Source organism: Cynoglossus semilaevis, unplaced genomic scaffold, assembly GCF_000523025.1.
Source record: "Cynoglossus semilaevis isolate Cse_v1.0 unplaced genomic scaffold, Cse_v1.0 scaffold476, whole genome shotgun sequence".
Classification (NCBI taxonomy): domain Eukaryota; kingdom Metazoa; phylum Chordata; class Actinopteri; order Pleuronectiformes; family Cynoglossidae; genus Cynoglossus; species Cynoglossus semilaevis.
The window spans coordinates 235,975-253,687 of NW_007585116.1; the positions used below are offsets into that span (position 1 = coordinate 235,975).

At 37.1% G+C, this 17,713-nt stretch overlaps 1 protein-coding gene across 3 annotated transcripts; it reads left to right on the forward strand.

Moving 5' to 3' along the window:
* Positions 1 to 4,866: 4,866 nt before the first annotated feature.
* Positions 4,867 to 16,635, forward strand: opn5 (opsin 5). Of its 3 annotated transcripts, none has more exons than XM_025053689.1 (7): positions 4,867 to 4,970; positions 10,619 to 10,759; positions 12,118 to 12,237; positions 13,429 to 13,599; positions 14,187 to 14,521; positions 15,091 to 15,326; positions 15,508 to 16,634. In XM_025053689.1, the coding sequence occupies exons 2-7, from the start codon at positions 10,633 to 10,635 to the stop codon at positions 15,575 to 15,577; spliced, it is 1,059 nt and encodes a 352-aa protein (XP_024909457.1). In that variant the 5' UTR covers positions 4,867 to 4,970; positions 10,619 to 10,632; the 3' UTR covers positions 15,578 to 16,634. The 3 variants fall into 3 exon arrangements, with proteins under 3 accessions (XP_024909457.1, XP_008335469.1, XP_024909458.1); XM_008337247.2 differs by having other exon boundaries at positions 15,511 to 16,634; XM_025053690.1 differs by lacking the exon at positions 4,867 to 4,970 and having other exon boundaries at positions 10,021 to 10,759; positions 15,508 to 16,635.
* The last annotated feature ends 1,078 nt before the right edge of the window (positions 16,636 to 17,713 follow it).

Genomic DNA, 17,713 nt, shown 5'->3' on the forward strand with positions numbered 1-17,713 from the left:
CACATAACGAATTATTTGTATTTGTTGACATGCAAAATTTTGTGTCCGTACCTCAGGTAACCCTGGAAACCTACCGTATCAGAAAGATCCACCATCCAAAACTGTTGCATACTTGTTCACCGACACCGTCATCGCCTCTTTTCTCCAGAAGATCTAACGGCTCCAATTAAGCAGTTAGCTTCAAACCTTGGCTGTCGCGTAAACGTCCTCCATAATCAGACCATAATCTTTTATTCATATTTTTGCTGCTTTTGTTCCTCTAATTACCGCCACACTTGACCAAGCGTAGGTCCAGGGGTCAGGTAGACGTCTCTCATCTGTAGGTTAGTAGGAAAGAGTACCGGTAGTTGCTCTGTGTAAGGGTAAAGTTGCGCAAGCTTTTTTTTTTTTTTTGTTAAATAAGGAATATAAAGTGACCTATTTTCAGTCTACTGTGTAACATTTAGGGTGTGAAAAGAAAGGGCACTCCACTGTTAAAAGTGTGAAGTTTTTTTGTTTTTTTTTCCGTCTTCCTAAATTTACTGATGACGAATAAACCGCAAAGACGCTTAAAGTTTTTTTTTCTGTCTTCCTAAATTTACCGATGACGAATAAACCGCAAAGACGCTTAAATCAAATCAATATTTAGTGTGATCACACTTGACTTTGAAAAAAAAAGCTTTGATTGGTCTGGCCACAGTGTTGTTTAAAGGAAATTACAGGTAAATCATTTCACACATTCTTCAGAATGAACCTGAAATCTTCTGTGATTTTAAGCTGGTTCCTCGCCATCTTCCATATGAACCAATAACACTCAAAAATGTTGAGGTCAGTGTGCCTGGGGGTGCACACAGTCATTTCCAAGCTCCTTATGAAATTGTGGGCTGTATGTTTGCCTGGAGGTGACCTTGCTGATGCATTTTGATGACTGGCACTGGCACTGGCGACTAGCGGTGAGCATCCATTTACATCTAGAGACTGTTTCTGCCCTAAATATGGAAATCATAACGATTTGCGCCGAGGGCTGTTGTGGGAAATGAATAATAATTCATTCATGATTTCGATTTTTCTTGGGTTTTCTGAATTGCACAACAGTATTAGGGTGTGAGGGCACACACTGAGAATGTTTTTTTTATTTTATTACGAGATTAATGTCTTAACTTTAGGCAAAAAAAATTGTAAATTTATGAGGATAGACTTAGAAATGGATGATAATGAAGTTGTAATATTAAAATAAATGAAAAAAAACATCTATCCAACTCTTTAAATAAGTACATTTATTAGGATAGACTTATAAATGGATGATAATAAAGTTGTAATATTAAAATAAATGGGAAAAAAAACATCTATCCAACTCTTTAAAAAAAACATCTGTCCAACTTCTTCCCCGAAAAAACACATCGGCTAAACCAGGGTTGTCAAACATATGGCCCGCGGGCCAAAAGAAGGCCCACTAGGGTGTTCAACATGGCCCGCTTGATGACTTATTAAACAAGATTAATACATAAACACTACAAAAAAAAAACTAACTAAAATATTTTTTGTAAAATTATATTTAATTCAAAAAAAAACTCTATATTAAATATGAATGAAAAACAATAAATATATATTATACTTGTACTTCTTTGCATGAAAACAAAGGAGAAAAACATGGACTTGTTATTTATAGGTAATTATGTTATGATTGTGCTTCGTCCGGCCCACTTGACCTATAATTCGTTTTGTGAACCAAAATGAGTTTAACAACATCTAAACATAATACTTTATTCTTGGTAACTAAGAACATATGACCGTATTCTTGTAAACTTACAAATGTATTCTCCTAAACTTTTTCTTATAACGTTACTGCTTTATTCCCATACTAGTTTATTCTCCTAATGTGTAGCTTTTTTGCCTCATAAAACGTCAACTCAAATAATTTCCTCGATTTAGGAAAACAAACTTTTTGTGCACTCCTTCTCATTCTGCCGTGAGTTCCTAATGATTTCGCTCCATGTGTTGTTGACCCGTGGCTGACACTTTAGAGTATTCCATCAAGGGTGTTGTTAGAGTAGGTAAAGTGAGGGAAAAAGAGACTATGGTGCTGTGTGGCATCTGTGTGGAGTCTCCTGTGAATTCATGTGATAAAAGGTGTCAGCCAGCACCAAGGAAAAACCACTCACAAATGCACCGTTAATACAATCGACTCAGGACGAGTGTCGGAACACGTACAGAAATGTATTTTTTATGAGACAGTCCACCCTTCTCCATTTTACACAGGTTGTTTACCAAGCTGTGATGTCAGTAATGTAAACAGACAGCGTATTAAAACAATGGAGACTAGCGGACGAACACGTCATCACGCGGTGCTATACGATCGCCATTTGGCACCTTACACTGGGTTGTGTCACATTCGGAGGTTTCTTATAGCCTAGCTTACGATGTGTTAGTGTGGGTGAGTGACTACGTCGCACCGTCGGAACAGAACGCTAACGTAACCGCCTGTATTCACAGAGCAGAAACCAGGCCAGCCGTCGCCAGACCTCAACAGTAGGTGGCGATAATAACCGAGTAGTGCAAGCAAGACACACAAACTCGTTCTACATATGCTAACTGAGCATGGTAAACACATGAAATGTTCTCGTATTTTTGATTAAAAAAAAGACAAACCTTCGGTGTATTTTGTTCAGTGAGGTGTTGGCGTGTAAAAGCGTGAAGCCATCAAAACCAAGATGGCTTTTGAAAACAAGAACATGGCTTGAAGATCCCAGGAAATCACAGAAGGGTCCTAGGTCATCACGTTCATTCTTCTCTTTATCATCTACGGTGGGAAACGCAGCGTTAGAAAGACCTTGAAAAGGAAGTTACATAAAAATCATATGAAGGCTCTTCTTCAGTGGAATTGACTGATTGTATGGTATTTCTTGGAGGTCGATAGGTCTCGCATTGGAGAGTCATGTTAAAGAATGACCTCATCTTACCACTTGTTATTACAAGCTTAACCTTCATTCTCTTATTAATGGAATGCTCTAAAAAGCCCGTGGCAGCTTTGTTTGTACAGTCGCAGTAGTGACAGATGTAAGCAAAACATCTGCCGGAAGTTTATTTTCATGCTTTTTTACTTGAGTACTTTGTCAGATAACGCTAAAGTTAGCATACCAAAAAAAAGGACAAAGAATATTACAGGACATTACACACTGTAACTACGTGTCTTGTGCAAAATTACAGCAAAACGTTAAAATACATCATTTCTGATAGTTTTTTTTTTTCTTTCTTCTAAAGTTTAGCCGTGTATAGATATTCCAATCCTGGCTACATTCCATCACAGTGTACTCAGTTTTTTGTTCAGTGTTTACACAGTAACATTCTAACCTAACGACAGAGTACTGAAATACTTCGATATGTAAGCGCGTAAGTATAAAGTATAATATCGAGTGCTCTCTTCAGATGTTAGTGAGTGTAGTGCAGTTGAATTATTTAGAAGACAGGATATTTTTTACAGGAAGTGAAGCTCAGTTGTTGCTAGGATATACACAGCTAATGAGTTATATTCCTGGTGAGCTGGTGCTGCTGAGAACTTCCTATGCATGTCTTTGTGTGTGTGTGTTTAAGGAGTGAGAGCTAGAAAGCCAATATGACATAATCTAAGGTGTTGATACTGCTGTCGCTAAGGGCAAAGGGAAGAACGTATCAGAAACCAGGTAGAACGTACAAACACCATAAGGTCAGAGTTTATTTGAAAAGCTAGTGTGGCCAATAATCTATAATGCTCTTACCGCTGACTGTGTGTACAGCAAACCCTACCAGTCACATTTCTTGATGAATTACAATGACATTTACGGAGAAAGAGAACAACGTAAACAACAAACAACCTAAAAAAAACACACAGCAATGCAGCTAATCCTGGGTTCGATACCCAGAGGAACCACATGCTTGGCGCCTGCTGGGGGCAGCTTGTTAACAGCATATCTGCTGCTAACGCAACAATTTCCCAAATATGAGATTAATATAGTAAATACAAATGTATTTATTTTATAGTTTAATCATTCTCAAATGACCAGTAGACACAAATTTATTTATTTTATATTTTAATCATTCTCAAATGACCAGTAGACACACATAGAGCCTCCATTTATTTATTTATTAAAAATTCAGCTTTTGATTTAAAATCTCACAAAAGAAATGAGTAGTTATGCAACTTAAAAAACAAAACAAAAACAAACAAAACAAAACAAAAACAAAAACAAAAACAAAAACAAAAACAAAAACAAAAACAAAAAAACACTACAAACCGCCATAACATTTTTTTCCTCTTTACATCTTGCGCAACCCCTAGTGGCAGCTCGCGTACTTCTAGGTGTGAAAAAAAAAACAAAAACATAAAAATGAGATAAGGAAAGTACTGTGGATAATAAACACTAAAAAATAAGCTAAAAAATATGCTAATTCCATTCAATTAGAGTGCAATTCTCCAGTGGTAAGATATCAAATGAAAACGTCGTTATTGTTCAATCGGGACACAATGACTGCGCACTAATCTATTTTTAATGAGTGAGTTACTGAGTGCTTAAACTTACCGATATCGATTGATCTTCAGTGACGTAGTCATTACTGACGTAGGCAGAGGCGCGAACAGAGCCGTGGTTTTTTTAACAGGCTTGTAGTCAACACGTTATAGCCGCGCTACTCCCTCTTCAACGAGGCTGTTAAAAGTCACAACAGCAGTCAATTAACTGAGTTGACAGAAATGACATTTGAAAGAGAAGAAATAAGCCAAGAGTTGAGGATGACGGGAGGAGAAGGAGGGAGAAAGGAGGGAGAAGGAAGGAGGGAGGAGGGAGGAGGGAGAGGGAGAAGGGAGGAGGGCAAGAGAGAGAGAGAGAGAGAGAGAGAGAGAGACAGCCACAGTCTAGTCAGTTCAGTCGCACGGATTCCTTCATAACAGGTTGAGACGTTACACCGAACAGGATTTAAACTGTTTTTTTCCCCGGACGATTAATTATATTTTGAAGGTGAGTGATGAAGTACACATTAATTCTTATGCCTTTTTTAAAAAAATAATCTGAATGTGCTCCGAGATGTAACAATCAGCAAAACTAGATTGTTTGTTTTTAATGGGCTATTTGACTTAGTTGTCTTAAGCTGTACGTTTTCATTTATTAATTTGAATTGTTTTATAATTAACAAAATATATTGAAATATGTGAAATATAAGGATTTTTTACGCCATTCAAGCCACTGTTCTTTTTTTTTTTTGTTTTCAACATAGCGTGGATGGATTTTTGAAATTCCGTTGAAATCGCCTGTGATTATCGTGTAATCAGTGTCCCACTGATTTACAAAAAAAAGAAAAAAAAAATCTGTATTTGTTTATTTTGTTAAATATCGATTTTGTGTCAACATATATTTAGGTATATATATATATATATATATATTTGTATATAAATATATAAATATATATACTTATTTATATATATACATTTATATATTTGAATATACATATATACTTACTAAATATATATTATAATTAAATCGCAACACTAACTATGTATTTTTCCTCCAAGGACAAATTTTTTTTTTTTTCATCTAGAATTTACTTACAGATTACGACCGTCAGGTCTGGCACTGTTTAAGAAGCTGTAAACGTCTAAGAAAAAGACACAATTTAAATCTTAATGCACACGACTAAGGTCTGCTTTAAGGTCAAAAAACAAGATTCCATGAGGTTTTCCCGTCAATGGGATTCTTACTGCGTGATAAACACACAGTACTACGTGTACTGTGAGAAGAGCATAGGGAATCCCCACACTGCTGCTGTACTGCCTTATTAATAGAACCTTAACAATATTAAAGCTCAAGGGTTGTTCGCTATAAATATGACTTTAACAGCTATGTTCTCAGTTCAAACAGAAGTCACTTAAACCTCTATGTTCTTCACCCCCCCGACCCCCGAGGGGCCATTGAGAACATGTGGTTGGCCAAACAAGCTGTGAGGTTCCAAAGACCAAAGAGTCGCCTCCACCAAAACTCATAATACTGCTACATGTAATGAATTATTGTGGTTGTTGTTTAACTTATCAGTAAAAATAACATTTCATTTAATTAAACACTTCATGGTAATATTCAGGATTAAGACCTTGCAATAAGGTGAATGCCATACCGCAACCCATATGAAGTCAACATAACAGTGCCCCAATGATAAAAGAATAGTAATATTATTATTATCAATAATAACAACATTAATTTATGTGGATACATTTTTGTAGCTTTTACTTTTTAGAAATTACTTTATTGATCACCTGAAGAGAGTTTATTCAAATCTTTCAATTTAGGCCCTTAAATCACGTGTCAAACACAAGGGCATAAGGGCCCGGGGGCCAAATGCGGTTCACTAAGTCATTATGTATGGCCCGCCGGAGCTTAAAAGCCTTTATTTGGTTTGACCAGAGATGACATGATGATGATATTAATCAACATCAGAACCATTTATGAACATATTATGGAGTATTTACAGATGTGCAAATGTCTGACATTTGGGTTTAGGTAGTGGACTGGACAGGCTATAGTTGTTTTTGTTGATGTTTTTTTTTACCAATATCAGACCGACACCCATGAGTATCAGATCGAGCCACCCCTAGGATCTGCTTAGGATAGTGCTAAGGTAGATAGTGAGGACTGACCATAGACATTAAAGAAGGTCTCTGGTGCAGATGATGGTTGTGTAACGCAGCCCTGGGAAACTACAGTACCAGAAAAGAAAAAAGATATAAAACAAGGATACTTTTCACTGGATCAGTCAAATAGACAAACGAGCAAACACTTAATCACAAGCTCTATGTCATTACCTGCATCGATCACTTCCAAGGACATTCACAGATATAGAGAAATGTTTTTTCCAAACTACCTCATCTTCCTCAGCTGTTACTGCGTGTTTCTCCCTGAGGGAATGTGCATGGACAAATATGATTCTGTGAAGAACAGCTCTTTTGTGAGGTGATTTTAAGGCTGAAAATCCACATCCAAGTTTATACCACATCTGATCATTCTATCACAATAAGTCAATTGCTGACATTGTACTAGCTCTAGCAACTCTCGTTGCTAAGACAGGTCCATTGGAGTCATTAGAGATTTGTGCAGCCTATATTAAGTTGCACTTGTGGAAATTACGGTATTAGATCTACGTGACATCAAACTGAGACCAAGGCTTATTTCTCCTGCCTCTCACTTTTTTTTAGTTTGAAAAGTTTTGTGATGAGTGTCGTAAATTATAAGTAATAGCGTTTCATCTCTGTAGCTACTACAGTTTTGCTTGGTGTCTCACGCACAAACCCACAAGCTGTTGCGGAAAGCACTCAAGAGTATAAAAATACTCTTGAGGCCTTCAAATCAATTCCCACGAACACTTGGCTTTCTGTTTATTCATGCTTATTCATTTTTACTTCAGGCCATGTACTCAATGATAACTTGCTAATCATAGCCAGTGGTTGAACCACAGCAGATCCGTCAGGAGAGATGTTTCTGCCAGACCAGGGTTGGGTAAACTTTTTGACTCATCATAAGAAGAAGAAGAATCCTATCTTTTAAGTGCTTAGATATAGATATAGAATCTTACTGAAGTTGACAGATTCTTTGAATCTTGTGGAGGAGTGTTCCATTGTCTGCTTTAAATATTTCATCAGGTCCGAGTTAAATCATGTGTGTAGACGAAACCAGGATCTATGCCTCACCTCTTGCTTGTTTAAGCCCGATGTATCCGGGTTGCATGTGTCCTAGTCAGATTGGCCGATTGGCAGATTGTTGATAAACAGAGGTGAAGACTTGGTCAAACAATTGTCAGAGAGAAGACAAACAGTAGGGGGAAGAGCAGATCCTCATCTCTGCAGACACTGTAAGGATATGCAGAGGAGGAGCATGGAAACTGGACATGGAACGAAGATGTGAGATTAGACAGAAGGAAAACCATTTACAAATGTGGAAATGATTCTTTACATAATGAGTCGTGTTGACTTTTGAGAGCAGATCTCTTTGACCCTTCGTCTGTTGACGTACCATCTGTTGTGCTGCGCAGCACTCTGATTAGAATTTCAAAGCGATTGTACTGTGTATGCCGCACCGTTGAAGTACCAGTCGTAGCTGGGCCTGATTTTGCACTGTTGTTAGACGGGTGAGGGTACAGTAGGGAGAAAAAAGAAGTTTCGACACATCGAAGTAGAGGGAGGAATTTTTTTTCCCCGAGGACACGGGTTTTTCATGGTGTTGTTGTGTTCGTTTCATCAATATCAATTGGATGAACTTATATACGAAGCGTCTATATTTGTGACGAACTTTAAAAGCAGTTTAAACTACATTTTTTCCACATTATTGTTCTCATGTTTCTACAGTGCGAATTCAGTAAATGTTATATAATTTTTGCCAGAAAAGGTTTATGTGCAACACCATTCTTCTTAGTATGACGCAGTGCATCAGCGATATAAAGATTTGTCTTCGTAATAAGTCAGTGAAAAACATGATTCTTCGTCTGGCTGTCGTCATTTCAGTACATCTTTTTTACCAGAAAAGGTTTATGTGCAACACCGTTCTTCTGACGTCTGGCTGTCGTCATTTCAGTACATCAACATTCCTATGTAATACATCACCTTGATATCCTGTCTGTGGTTTAGCTTACGAATTAAGCCATAAACTGGATGTACTCACATGCTCTGCAGCCAAGGGAGCGAGATAAATGGAGCGTAGTAATGGTTCACCGTGTTTCCTCTTCAGGAGGCAGGATTCATGGTCAAATATGTCGAAGTTTCAGTGAAAAAAGAAAATGGAAAAGAACAAATTGTTGCAAGTAGGTGCTACCTGGAAGAAATCTTTTTTTTTTTTTGATGTCATTTGATCATTTAAAAACAGCGATCCCCAACCCTTTTTTGCGCATTGGACCAGTTTCTAAGGTGCTGCAGAAAAATACAACTGAATAAATTGATACAATGGGCATAAAAAAGTGGTGTGGTTAATATAATAATACATGTTAAGCCACTGTGTATGCAACTTTATTAGCAGCGTCCTAGTAGCATCGTGCCACCATTACATTAATCTAATCAGAACATAAAATTTGTATTTTTTTACTTATTTCTTATTTTTTTCTTATTTTCAATTTCTTTTTTATTTTCTTTTTTTATCAGCCACTGCTATAACATAAGTAATATAAATGAATGTGTTTCTATAGGAGACATGATTTAGTCAGTAATGTTCCTGAACATTGCATGCGTGACAAATAGAATTTTCATACGTATAGTCAACGGCTTATTTTAAAGGACCAGTTAACTGTTTTTTGACAATTGAAAAACATTAATCACAAACACATTGAACATGTGTTTATGTCTATGGTTCAGTGGAAACGTCTCTTTTACAGTGACTGTGCAGTTGTAGTTATAATATACTGTACGCTGTGTATAAAACATGCTTTTCTGAGTGTCAGTATAACTGACAATCAATTAACAATTAATTAATGTATTTCAGCGTTGCGTGTGTAAATGTGTGTGAATTTGTATGTGTCCGTTTGACATGCATTTAGCACAACAAGGTATTACAAGTGAGCTCGTCCTAATAAGAAACATCTCATCAACAACTCCTTGTGACATGTAGTACCGTATTTTCAGGTGCGACTTATATATATATATTAAAAAACATAATTTCATATGTTGGTTATTTTCACAGTAACAGCCGCTAGGGGGCACTTTAAGCTTGTATACCAGTATCTGCTACTCCAGTACCACTGAAAATTTGCATGTTCATTATTTTCACACTGACAGCCACTAGAGGGCACTGATGCAACTTATACTCCAGAGCAACCCATATATGTTTGTTTGTTTTTTCTTCATTATGCATTTTTTGGCTGGTGCGACATATACTTCAGCGACTTCTAGTCCAGAAAATACGGTAACCAGTTCTATCCAGTTTTTCTCATTCTTTATTGTCATTGTAACGGCCCCACTTGGACTATCCAGTTTTTGTCATTCTTTATTGTCATTTAAACGGCGGGTACAACAACATTTTAAAAAACCATCTTGGATTAATGAAGACCCAAAGTTTATTCAGTGCATTTTGCTGAATCATTTTACCCTGAGGATATTTTTTTTTCTCTCTCTCTCTCTTTTCAACAGGGAACTGTTTCATGTGAATCACGACTAAGTTTAACGTGCGTAACTGATTTGAGAAGCATCTGATGTGTTCCCTTTGTAGCCAGTCTTCCATGATTTCACTGACGCGCTTTCATGCTGGATGTCTCAATGTTTTACTAGCCCAGCCCAGAGAGGACAAACTTCATCCGTGTTGTATTTTAATCTTGATTGAAGACTTCTCTTGACACAGAGGACATTCAGGAAGCTACTGTAGATTCTCCTTAGTCCTAAACATGTGGCCTTTAAAATCGATTATATCTCCATTCTTTAAAATCCATTACCTATTGTTGTTGACTTCAGCCGGCCTACATGCAGTGAGCTGCTGTCATGTGGTTGAGAAACATTATTTCCTCCACTGTTTGGGTAAACAGCTGATTGTTGACAAAGGACCAAGGACCTGTGGTTGTTATGTTGTAACATTGACGCATGCATAACGCTGTTGCCCGTTGGAATTACTGTAATAAGACTATCACAGCCACTTGCTTCACCCTACAGGATAACCTCCACTGATGGCGGTGATGGGAAATGAGACGTGGCCCTCTTACGCCTCTCATCATATGCTTCGTGGAGACCCCTTCGCATCAAGACTCTCAAAAGAGGCGGATATCGCTGCGGCAGTTTACATCAGCATCATAGGTAAGGTTAAAAAAAAAAAAAAAGCCAATCTTCTTTGAAATCTTCTTGTTCATCTATTTACTGATACCCGTATCTGCCAAGTGGAGCATTTAGACTGGACGATGATTGACTTTGAGGGCAGTTATATGACTGTGGTGCCTTGCATGGAAATACAAATCCTGAGCCTTATGTTTAGATAGATAGATAAATAGAACTTTATTTCCCTTGGGAGTTCCCTTCGGAAAATTAAGCAACCTTGATTAATTCCAGACTATTATTTCCAGACTATAAGTTTTACTTTCGCACTTTTTTTCATCCTTTGGTTGGGTTTGTGACTTATACTCAACTTATATATTTCAAATGTTCGTTATTTTCGCACTCACAACCGCTAGAGGGCACTCTAGCTGGCTGGTGCGACTTACATTCTGGAGCGACTTAAGGATGTTTTTTTCTTCTTCATTATGCATTTTGACCGATGACAGATCCCTAGAGTCGGACTGTTGCAGCTACACACGATCAGACGAATGTTCTTGTCAATATCTTACGATCTATACTTAATGAATACATCGAAAGACAATGTCCTTCCTGCAGTCAAGGTCATTTATTGCAGATGTAATTGATTCAAGTTACAGTAAATCCATTCACAGTGTGTTCGCAGCTTGGAGGACCGCCATTGGTCCTTTGTTTTGAAATGCTTTTAATACATACATACATATACAGTATATCTATAACATTAGTAATTTCTTTTAATTTTTCTTGTATTTTTTTGTCTTATTTTGTTGTAATGCACTACACGTTGTTTCACCGCTGCTGTTTATACATGTACTTCAGAGGTATTATTACTGGGTTGTATCATATCGTATGATACCATGAGCAGTTTTTATTAAAGAACTGAAAAGTGGTGCCTGTGTCTTAGCCAGAAATATATAAATCTGTTTCATGTGCGTTTCGGACTCATGTGAACTGAGCGCTACTGAGATCAGAAATGACGCCCGGGGGTGAGCACCAGGGGGTATGTCATACTGTACATGTAAAATACTACATCCACCTCCGTCTCTTGGAACTTATCTCTGTATGTGGTACAGCAGTAATTTATGTACTGATATGTATGTGCACAGTTCAAAAGTAAAACATGCATGTCCTTTGATCTCAAGAATTTTATACACGAATATCCATTTTATAATGAATAATGTGTAATGTGTAGAGTATAGATCAAAATTGTGTGGTTAAGTTCAATTTTAAATTTGTGTGTAATTTTTTACAGATTACATTTTATTCAAATCTTTTTTCGCCACATCGAAATTCACTTGGTGCAGACCCACCAGTGTGTGTGTGTTTATATTGTTTCTTCTAAAATGGTGTTTCTCTTCCTCTTTCAGGAATCTTATCAGCAACAGGAAATGGCTACGTCATTTATATGACCATCAAGCGCAGGACCAAGTTAAAGCCTATGGAGCTGATGACGGTTAATTTAGCAGTTTTTGATTTTGGCATTTCAGGTACTGAATTACTTTTTATTATTCAAATTTGTATTTTTTTAAATGTATTTTATTGTTAAATAAACAAAAAAAAATTAGACATTTTAAAAAACCCAAACCTTTAAACCATGGGTGTCAAACATATGGCCTGCGGGCCAAAACCGGCCCACTAGGAAGTCAAATCCGGCCTGCTTGGTGAATTTAAAACACACAAAAAAACCCCACTTTGTGCTAAGGATATTTTTTGTAAAAAATATTAATATTCATTCAATATGAAAAAGTGATAAATATCTAATATACCTGCACTTGTTTGCATGAAAACAAAGGGGTAAAACGTGGACTTATTGCTAGTTATAGGTAATTATGTTATGATTGTACTGGTTCAGCCCACTTGACATCTGTATATGCTGCAGTATATGCTGTATTGCTGGAGGTGCTTTAATCTATAGGCTCACTTCCCCAGACCTTCATATTGGGAATAACCCACAACACTTACCTATTCACAGCAAACAATAATTGATTGGTTTATTTATTCACTGTGTTCTGCGGAAGAGGTAAATAAATTATTCATAGAGTCACTTTGCCTCTCTGGCTCTGATATAATGTGTAGCTCTCTCACAATATATTGTTTGTAATAGAAAAAAGTGTTAGGGAAATTGAAAACCAATATGGGTGGCAAATACATGCATCTTGTCATAAATGAGTTTGTTATGAAAAAGAGCTCCCTCTATAGTTGTAAAAAAGCTGTAGCGAATATAATAATAATAATATTAATAATAATAGTTATTGTTATTATTATTATATACAGTATATAGTTTTTTTTAAGACCTCCCCATTCACTGCTATTGCTTTAAAACTCATCTATAGTATAAAACACTGTAAATTATAATCACAATTCACTGATTTTCCCTCAGGAAAAAAACAATCAAATCACAAAAAAACAAATTTAATAATATTTAATAATAAAAAACTCTGGGCCTGCCCCCAACTATAGGAAACTCTGGTCTACCTCAAATGAAAGATAAAGTTTTGTCACTTTTTCATTTCTTTGTTGAAATGAGTTATGAAGAACATTCGTTTTAATGCATCTTCCTCCTCCCAACTTTTCCTTCCCTTCTTCCCTCCTTTCTTCCCTCCTCCCTGGTTTTCTACCCTTCTTTTTTTAATCCTTCCCACCTACCCGTCTTTGCTTCCCCCTGCTCTGTTTTGCAGTTACCGGAAAGCCATTTTTCATTATATGTAGTTTGTACCATCGCTGGTTGTTCGGCTGGGAAGGCTGTCAGATCTATGGCTGGGCGGGGTTCTTCTTTGGATGCGGGAGCCTCATCACAATGACCATGGTCAGCTTGGACCGCTACCTTAAAATCTGTCACCTACAATATGGTACTGTTCCAAAAATATAGAACTTAATGTATCGTGCCAATTGTCAAAGTCGGCTGTCACTTTATTTATTATCAATATTTAGAAAGGAGAAAACAACATTTAGTTGTTGTGGATAGATAGATGGAAGTGATGGATGGATGGATGGATGGATGATGGATGGGTGGATAGATAGTTAGATGATAGATAGATAGATAGACAGACGGACAGACAGATAGATAGATAGATAGATAGATCGATAGATAGATGGATAGATAGATAGATAGATAGATAGATCGATAGATAGATGGATAGATAGATAGATAGATAGATAGATAGATCGATAGATAGATGGATAGATAGATAGATAGATAGATGGATGGATGGATAGATGGATGGATGGATGGATGATGGATGGATAGATAGATAGATAGATAGATCGATAGATAGATGGATAGATAGATAGATAGATAGATAGAGGATAGAAAGAAATATATGGATGGATTTACTTGCTGATCGTGGCTTAATATGAATGGATTTACTTGCTGATCGTGGCTTAAACCCAGGAGTACGTCCATGTCTCTCACTGCTCTGTTTTTTTTAACCCTCAGGTAAATGGCTGAAGCGCCAACACGCCTTCCTCTGTGTCATATTTGTATGGGTGTATGCGGGCTTCTGGGCCACCATGCCGCTGGTGGGTTGGGGAAACTACGCCCCAGAGCCCTTTGGGACTTCATGCACTTTGGACTGGTGGCTGGCACAGGCATCCGTGTCTGGTCAGAGCTTTGTCTTGTCCATCCTGTTCTTCTGTCTCGTCCTCCCCACGGGCGTCATTGTCTTTTCTTATGTCATGATCATCTTCAAAGTCAAGTCTACTGCCAAGGAGATGTCACACTTTGACGCCCGCATCTCAAATAGTCACAACCTGGAGATGAAACTCACAAAGGTGTGTGAGTAGTTACAAACGTGGGTTTAGAGAAAGAGACGCAGCAGAAATAATGAACTTATTATTATTATTATCTCTTGTGTGATTAATTTAATGTGGTTTTACAGGCAGTGATTGGCTGGTGTGCATGTGTGCAGAACCAAAACATAGGGAAACTAACTGTCATTGAAAACAGGGATGACAGTTAATAAACAGGAAAATTCCATTTTGGGATTCTTAATGAGAGACTGGCCAAATTTAACAGCCTTAAGGAGGTCTTTTTGTTCATCTTGTAATATTCACATTACAGTTAACAATGCAGTGAAGTCTGGATTGTTTTCAATATGTTTGTTCACGTCAGTGCCCTCGATATAAATTGCAGATTTATGGTAAATGCTCTGCATTCTACCGTAGTTGTTCAGACAGATACTCACACCGTCACACACTGCCACCTGTCTGTAGCCTAAGGGGCTGTAATTGCAAAATATGTACACATATCTGCTTTTATATATGTATGTATACATATATGCAGACAAAACATATATACACATATATGTATGAATATACATTTCTGTCATCTACCCCTCAAGGTGGCGATGCTGATCTGTGCGGGCTTCTTGATAGCCTGGATCCCATACGCGGTGGTATCAGTGGTGTCCGCATTTGGCGAGCCAGACACAGTGCCCATATCTGTCTCGGTCATTCCCACCCTGCTGGCCAAGTCTTCGGCCATGTACAACCCCATCATCTACCAGCTCGTGGACATGAAAAATTCCTGCACAAAAGTCTGTTCTCTGAAGAAACGCCTGCATTTCAGAAGGTCAAGGTAAGCTATTAGCTGCGCTGTAAAGTGACAGTAATGGGATTAGGCAACCCAATCTGGCTGCTAAGTGCCAGGATATGAGCAATGCTACGTATTTTTTAATGATTGATATAAAACAGACAAAAAAACAAAAAAAAAGACAAATGATGTTTTTTCACTATTTTTTATATCCTAATTTCTCCAGCAGGTTTTACACCATCTCGGGCCCACTGAAGGAGCCGTCGCCTGCCAAAGAAGCTCAAATCGAGATATGATGCGGGAACTAAAGACAAAGAAAACAAACTTTTTGTATGAACTGCACCTTTGTACAGATTCCCTTGCTTCTTGACATCTGTGCCCTGCACTTTCCCAGTCACATGCTGCCTGTCACCTGCTACGGCCCATCTGTCCACTGCAATAGTGTTCCCGCAATTTTCCGCTGTTCCCTGCCTCGGTGTCCTTTCAAAAGCATCTCTCTTCGTAGCTAGTGCTGCGCCCGTCTATGGAATGTGCAGAAAAATACAAGTTTACATGTGAACTTTTCCACTTATGTAAAACATAAGCACATGAAAAATAGGTTTTTGATTGTGTGACCACAATGTTTATTTTCCAACTCAGGTTATTGTTCAATGTTTCCAAGTTTTTGTTTCTTAACATGTTGTTGTAATGTATTTTTGTGTCAAAAAAAATTACATATCAAAAGATATGTACTTTTCAAACACAATTGTTTAATTTATTTTACCGTCTTTTGGAGTTGACCGGTACATTTAAAATGAAAAAAAAAAAAAAAAACTTCCTGTGAGTTTGTCAGTTTTGTCATATGTTAAGATGTTGTTTTCTTCATTTTAGGATTTGACTTGAGATACAAAACCCTTTGTTAAGAATATTTAAATCCTATAACTGACTTTTTTCCCCCCTGAGACCAATATTTAGAGATCTACGGGAAAAAAAAGAAACAATCACAAAGAGAGTGGGTGAGTTTTAATCTCTTTATATGTTTTAAAAAGAAAACAACTTACTTTTGAGATTTGTTTGAACACAAATTAGTAGTTTGTCTCCAGCCAATAGTGTTACACCTGCACCATGTTGTAAGAAGTCACTGAAGCAGATGGGTGAAAAAGGAAAACTTAGTCTTGACCACTTTTACACCTTGGTGTTCCAGTAGTTCTTTTATGTTCTTTCCTTCTTGAGTTGAGCTTTCAATCTCTTTCAAACCTGAATAAAAAACAACAACACTATGGTGCTGTACCTGTAGTGTTTACATGTATTGTGTTTCAGTCCTGCAGTTGTACACCTGGTCTTATCATGGCTGAGGCCGATGACTGACTGATGGACGCTAGACGATCTGTTTGGACCTAAAGGGGCAAGTATCATTTGATGAATACTAATAGAAAATAGGTGACAAATTGATTGTTTGTTTTTGAAACCACTGCAATATAACAATTCTTTTTTTTATAATGAAATCTAAAAACATTTGAAAAGAAATAAGTAAAAAATGAAGGTGGGATATGTTTTTTTCTGGCAGTAGAACGTGACAGTCTGTTTCATCTTCTGGGAGTTCTCTGTTTTGGCCAGGCTGCTGTTTGCACACAAAGTGTCTGTCATGTCCAACTGTCCTCAACACATGACTGGACGAACAAAGCACGTCAGAGGGGACTTCTCTGCCGTTTCTAGTGGTTACACCTGTTCAAGCCTACAATTGTCCCTATGTGTCCTTACAGTACCCTCTCTGCACTTTACTAGTTATTTAGTCTCTTTGTGCATTTTGTAATCCAAAAATGGTAAAGTAAAACAACAAAAATGTTTAATATTAACATTTTCAGGAAGTTTTAGAAAAATATAAAACGTATTTTGTAAACCTTTTTACCAAAGCCTGATAAAAAAAACTAAACTAAACTCTATGCTCAGCCATGCTGTCTGTAAATGTTTAAATATTTTCAATGTTTTCTTTATGTTTTAATGGTGTACAATTAACATTAGATTCCATTTGTCAAAGGCCATACAATCTGCTTCAATGACGACGTGAGATTTTAACATTTTCAATTTGTTAATAGTTAATAGCAAAATATTAACCATATTAACCAAAATTTAATTAGATTTTTTTTTAGAATACTAAATTTTATAATACTAAAATGTTGCATATTAAGTAGTAAGTACAATAAAGCACGTAATTTTGAACGAGTTGAATTAAGTTTATAGTGACTTACATTCACAACACCCAGTGATTCCCTTCCGGGTGTTGACGTCACACATTCCGTAATGCGTCACTCGTTAGCAAACCCCCGCGAAATTGGCAGGGAAGTCGCAGGTAAAGTTGAATAAACAGAAATAAATAAAATAAATAAATAAATAAAGTGTGGTGGATAGCTGTGTGCCCCGGGAGGACGAGCGAAGGGACAGGCATTTAACAA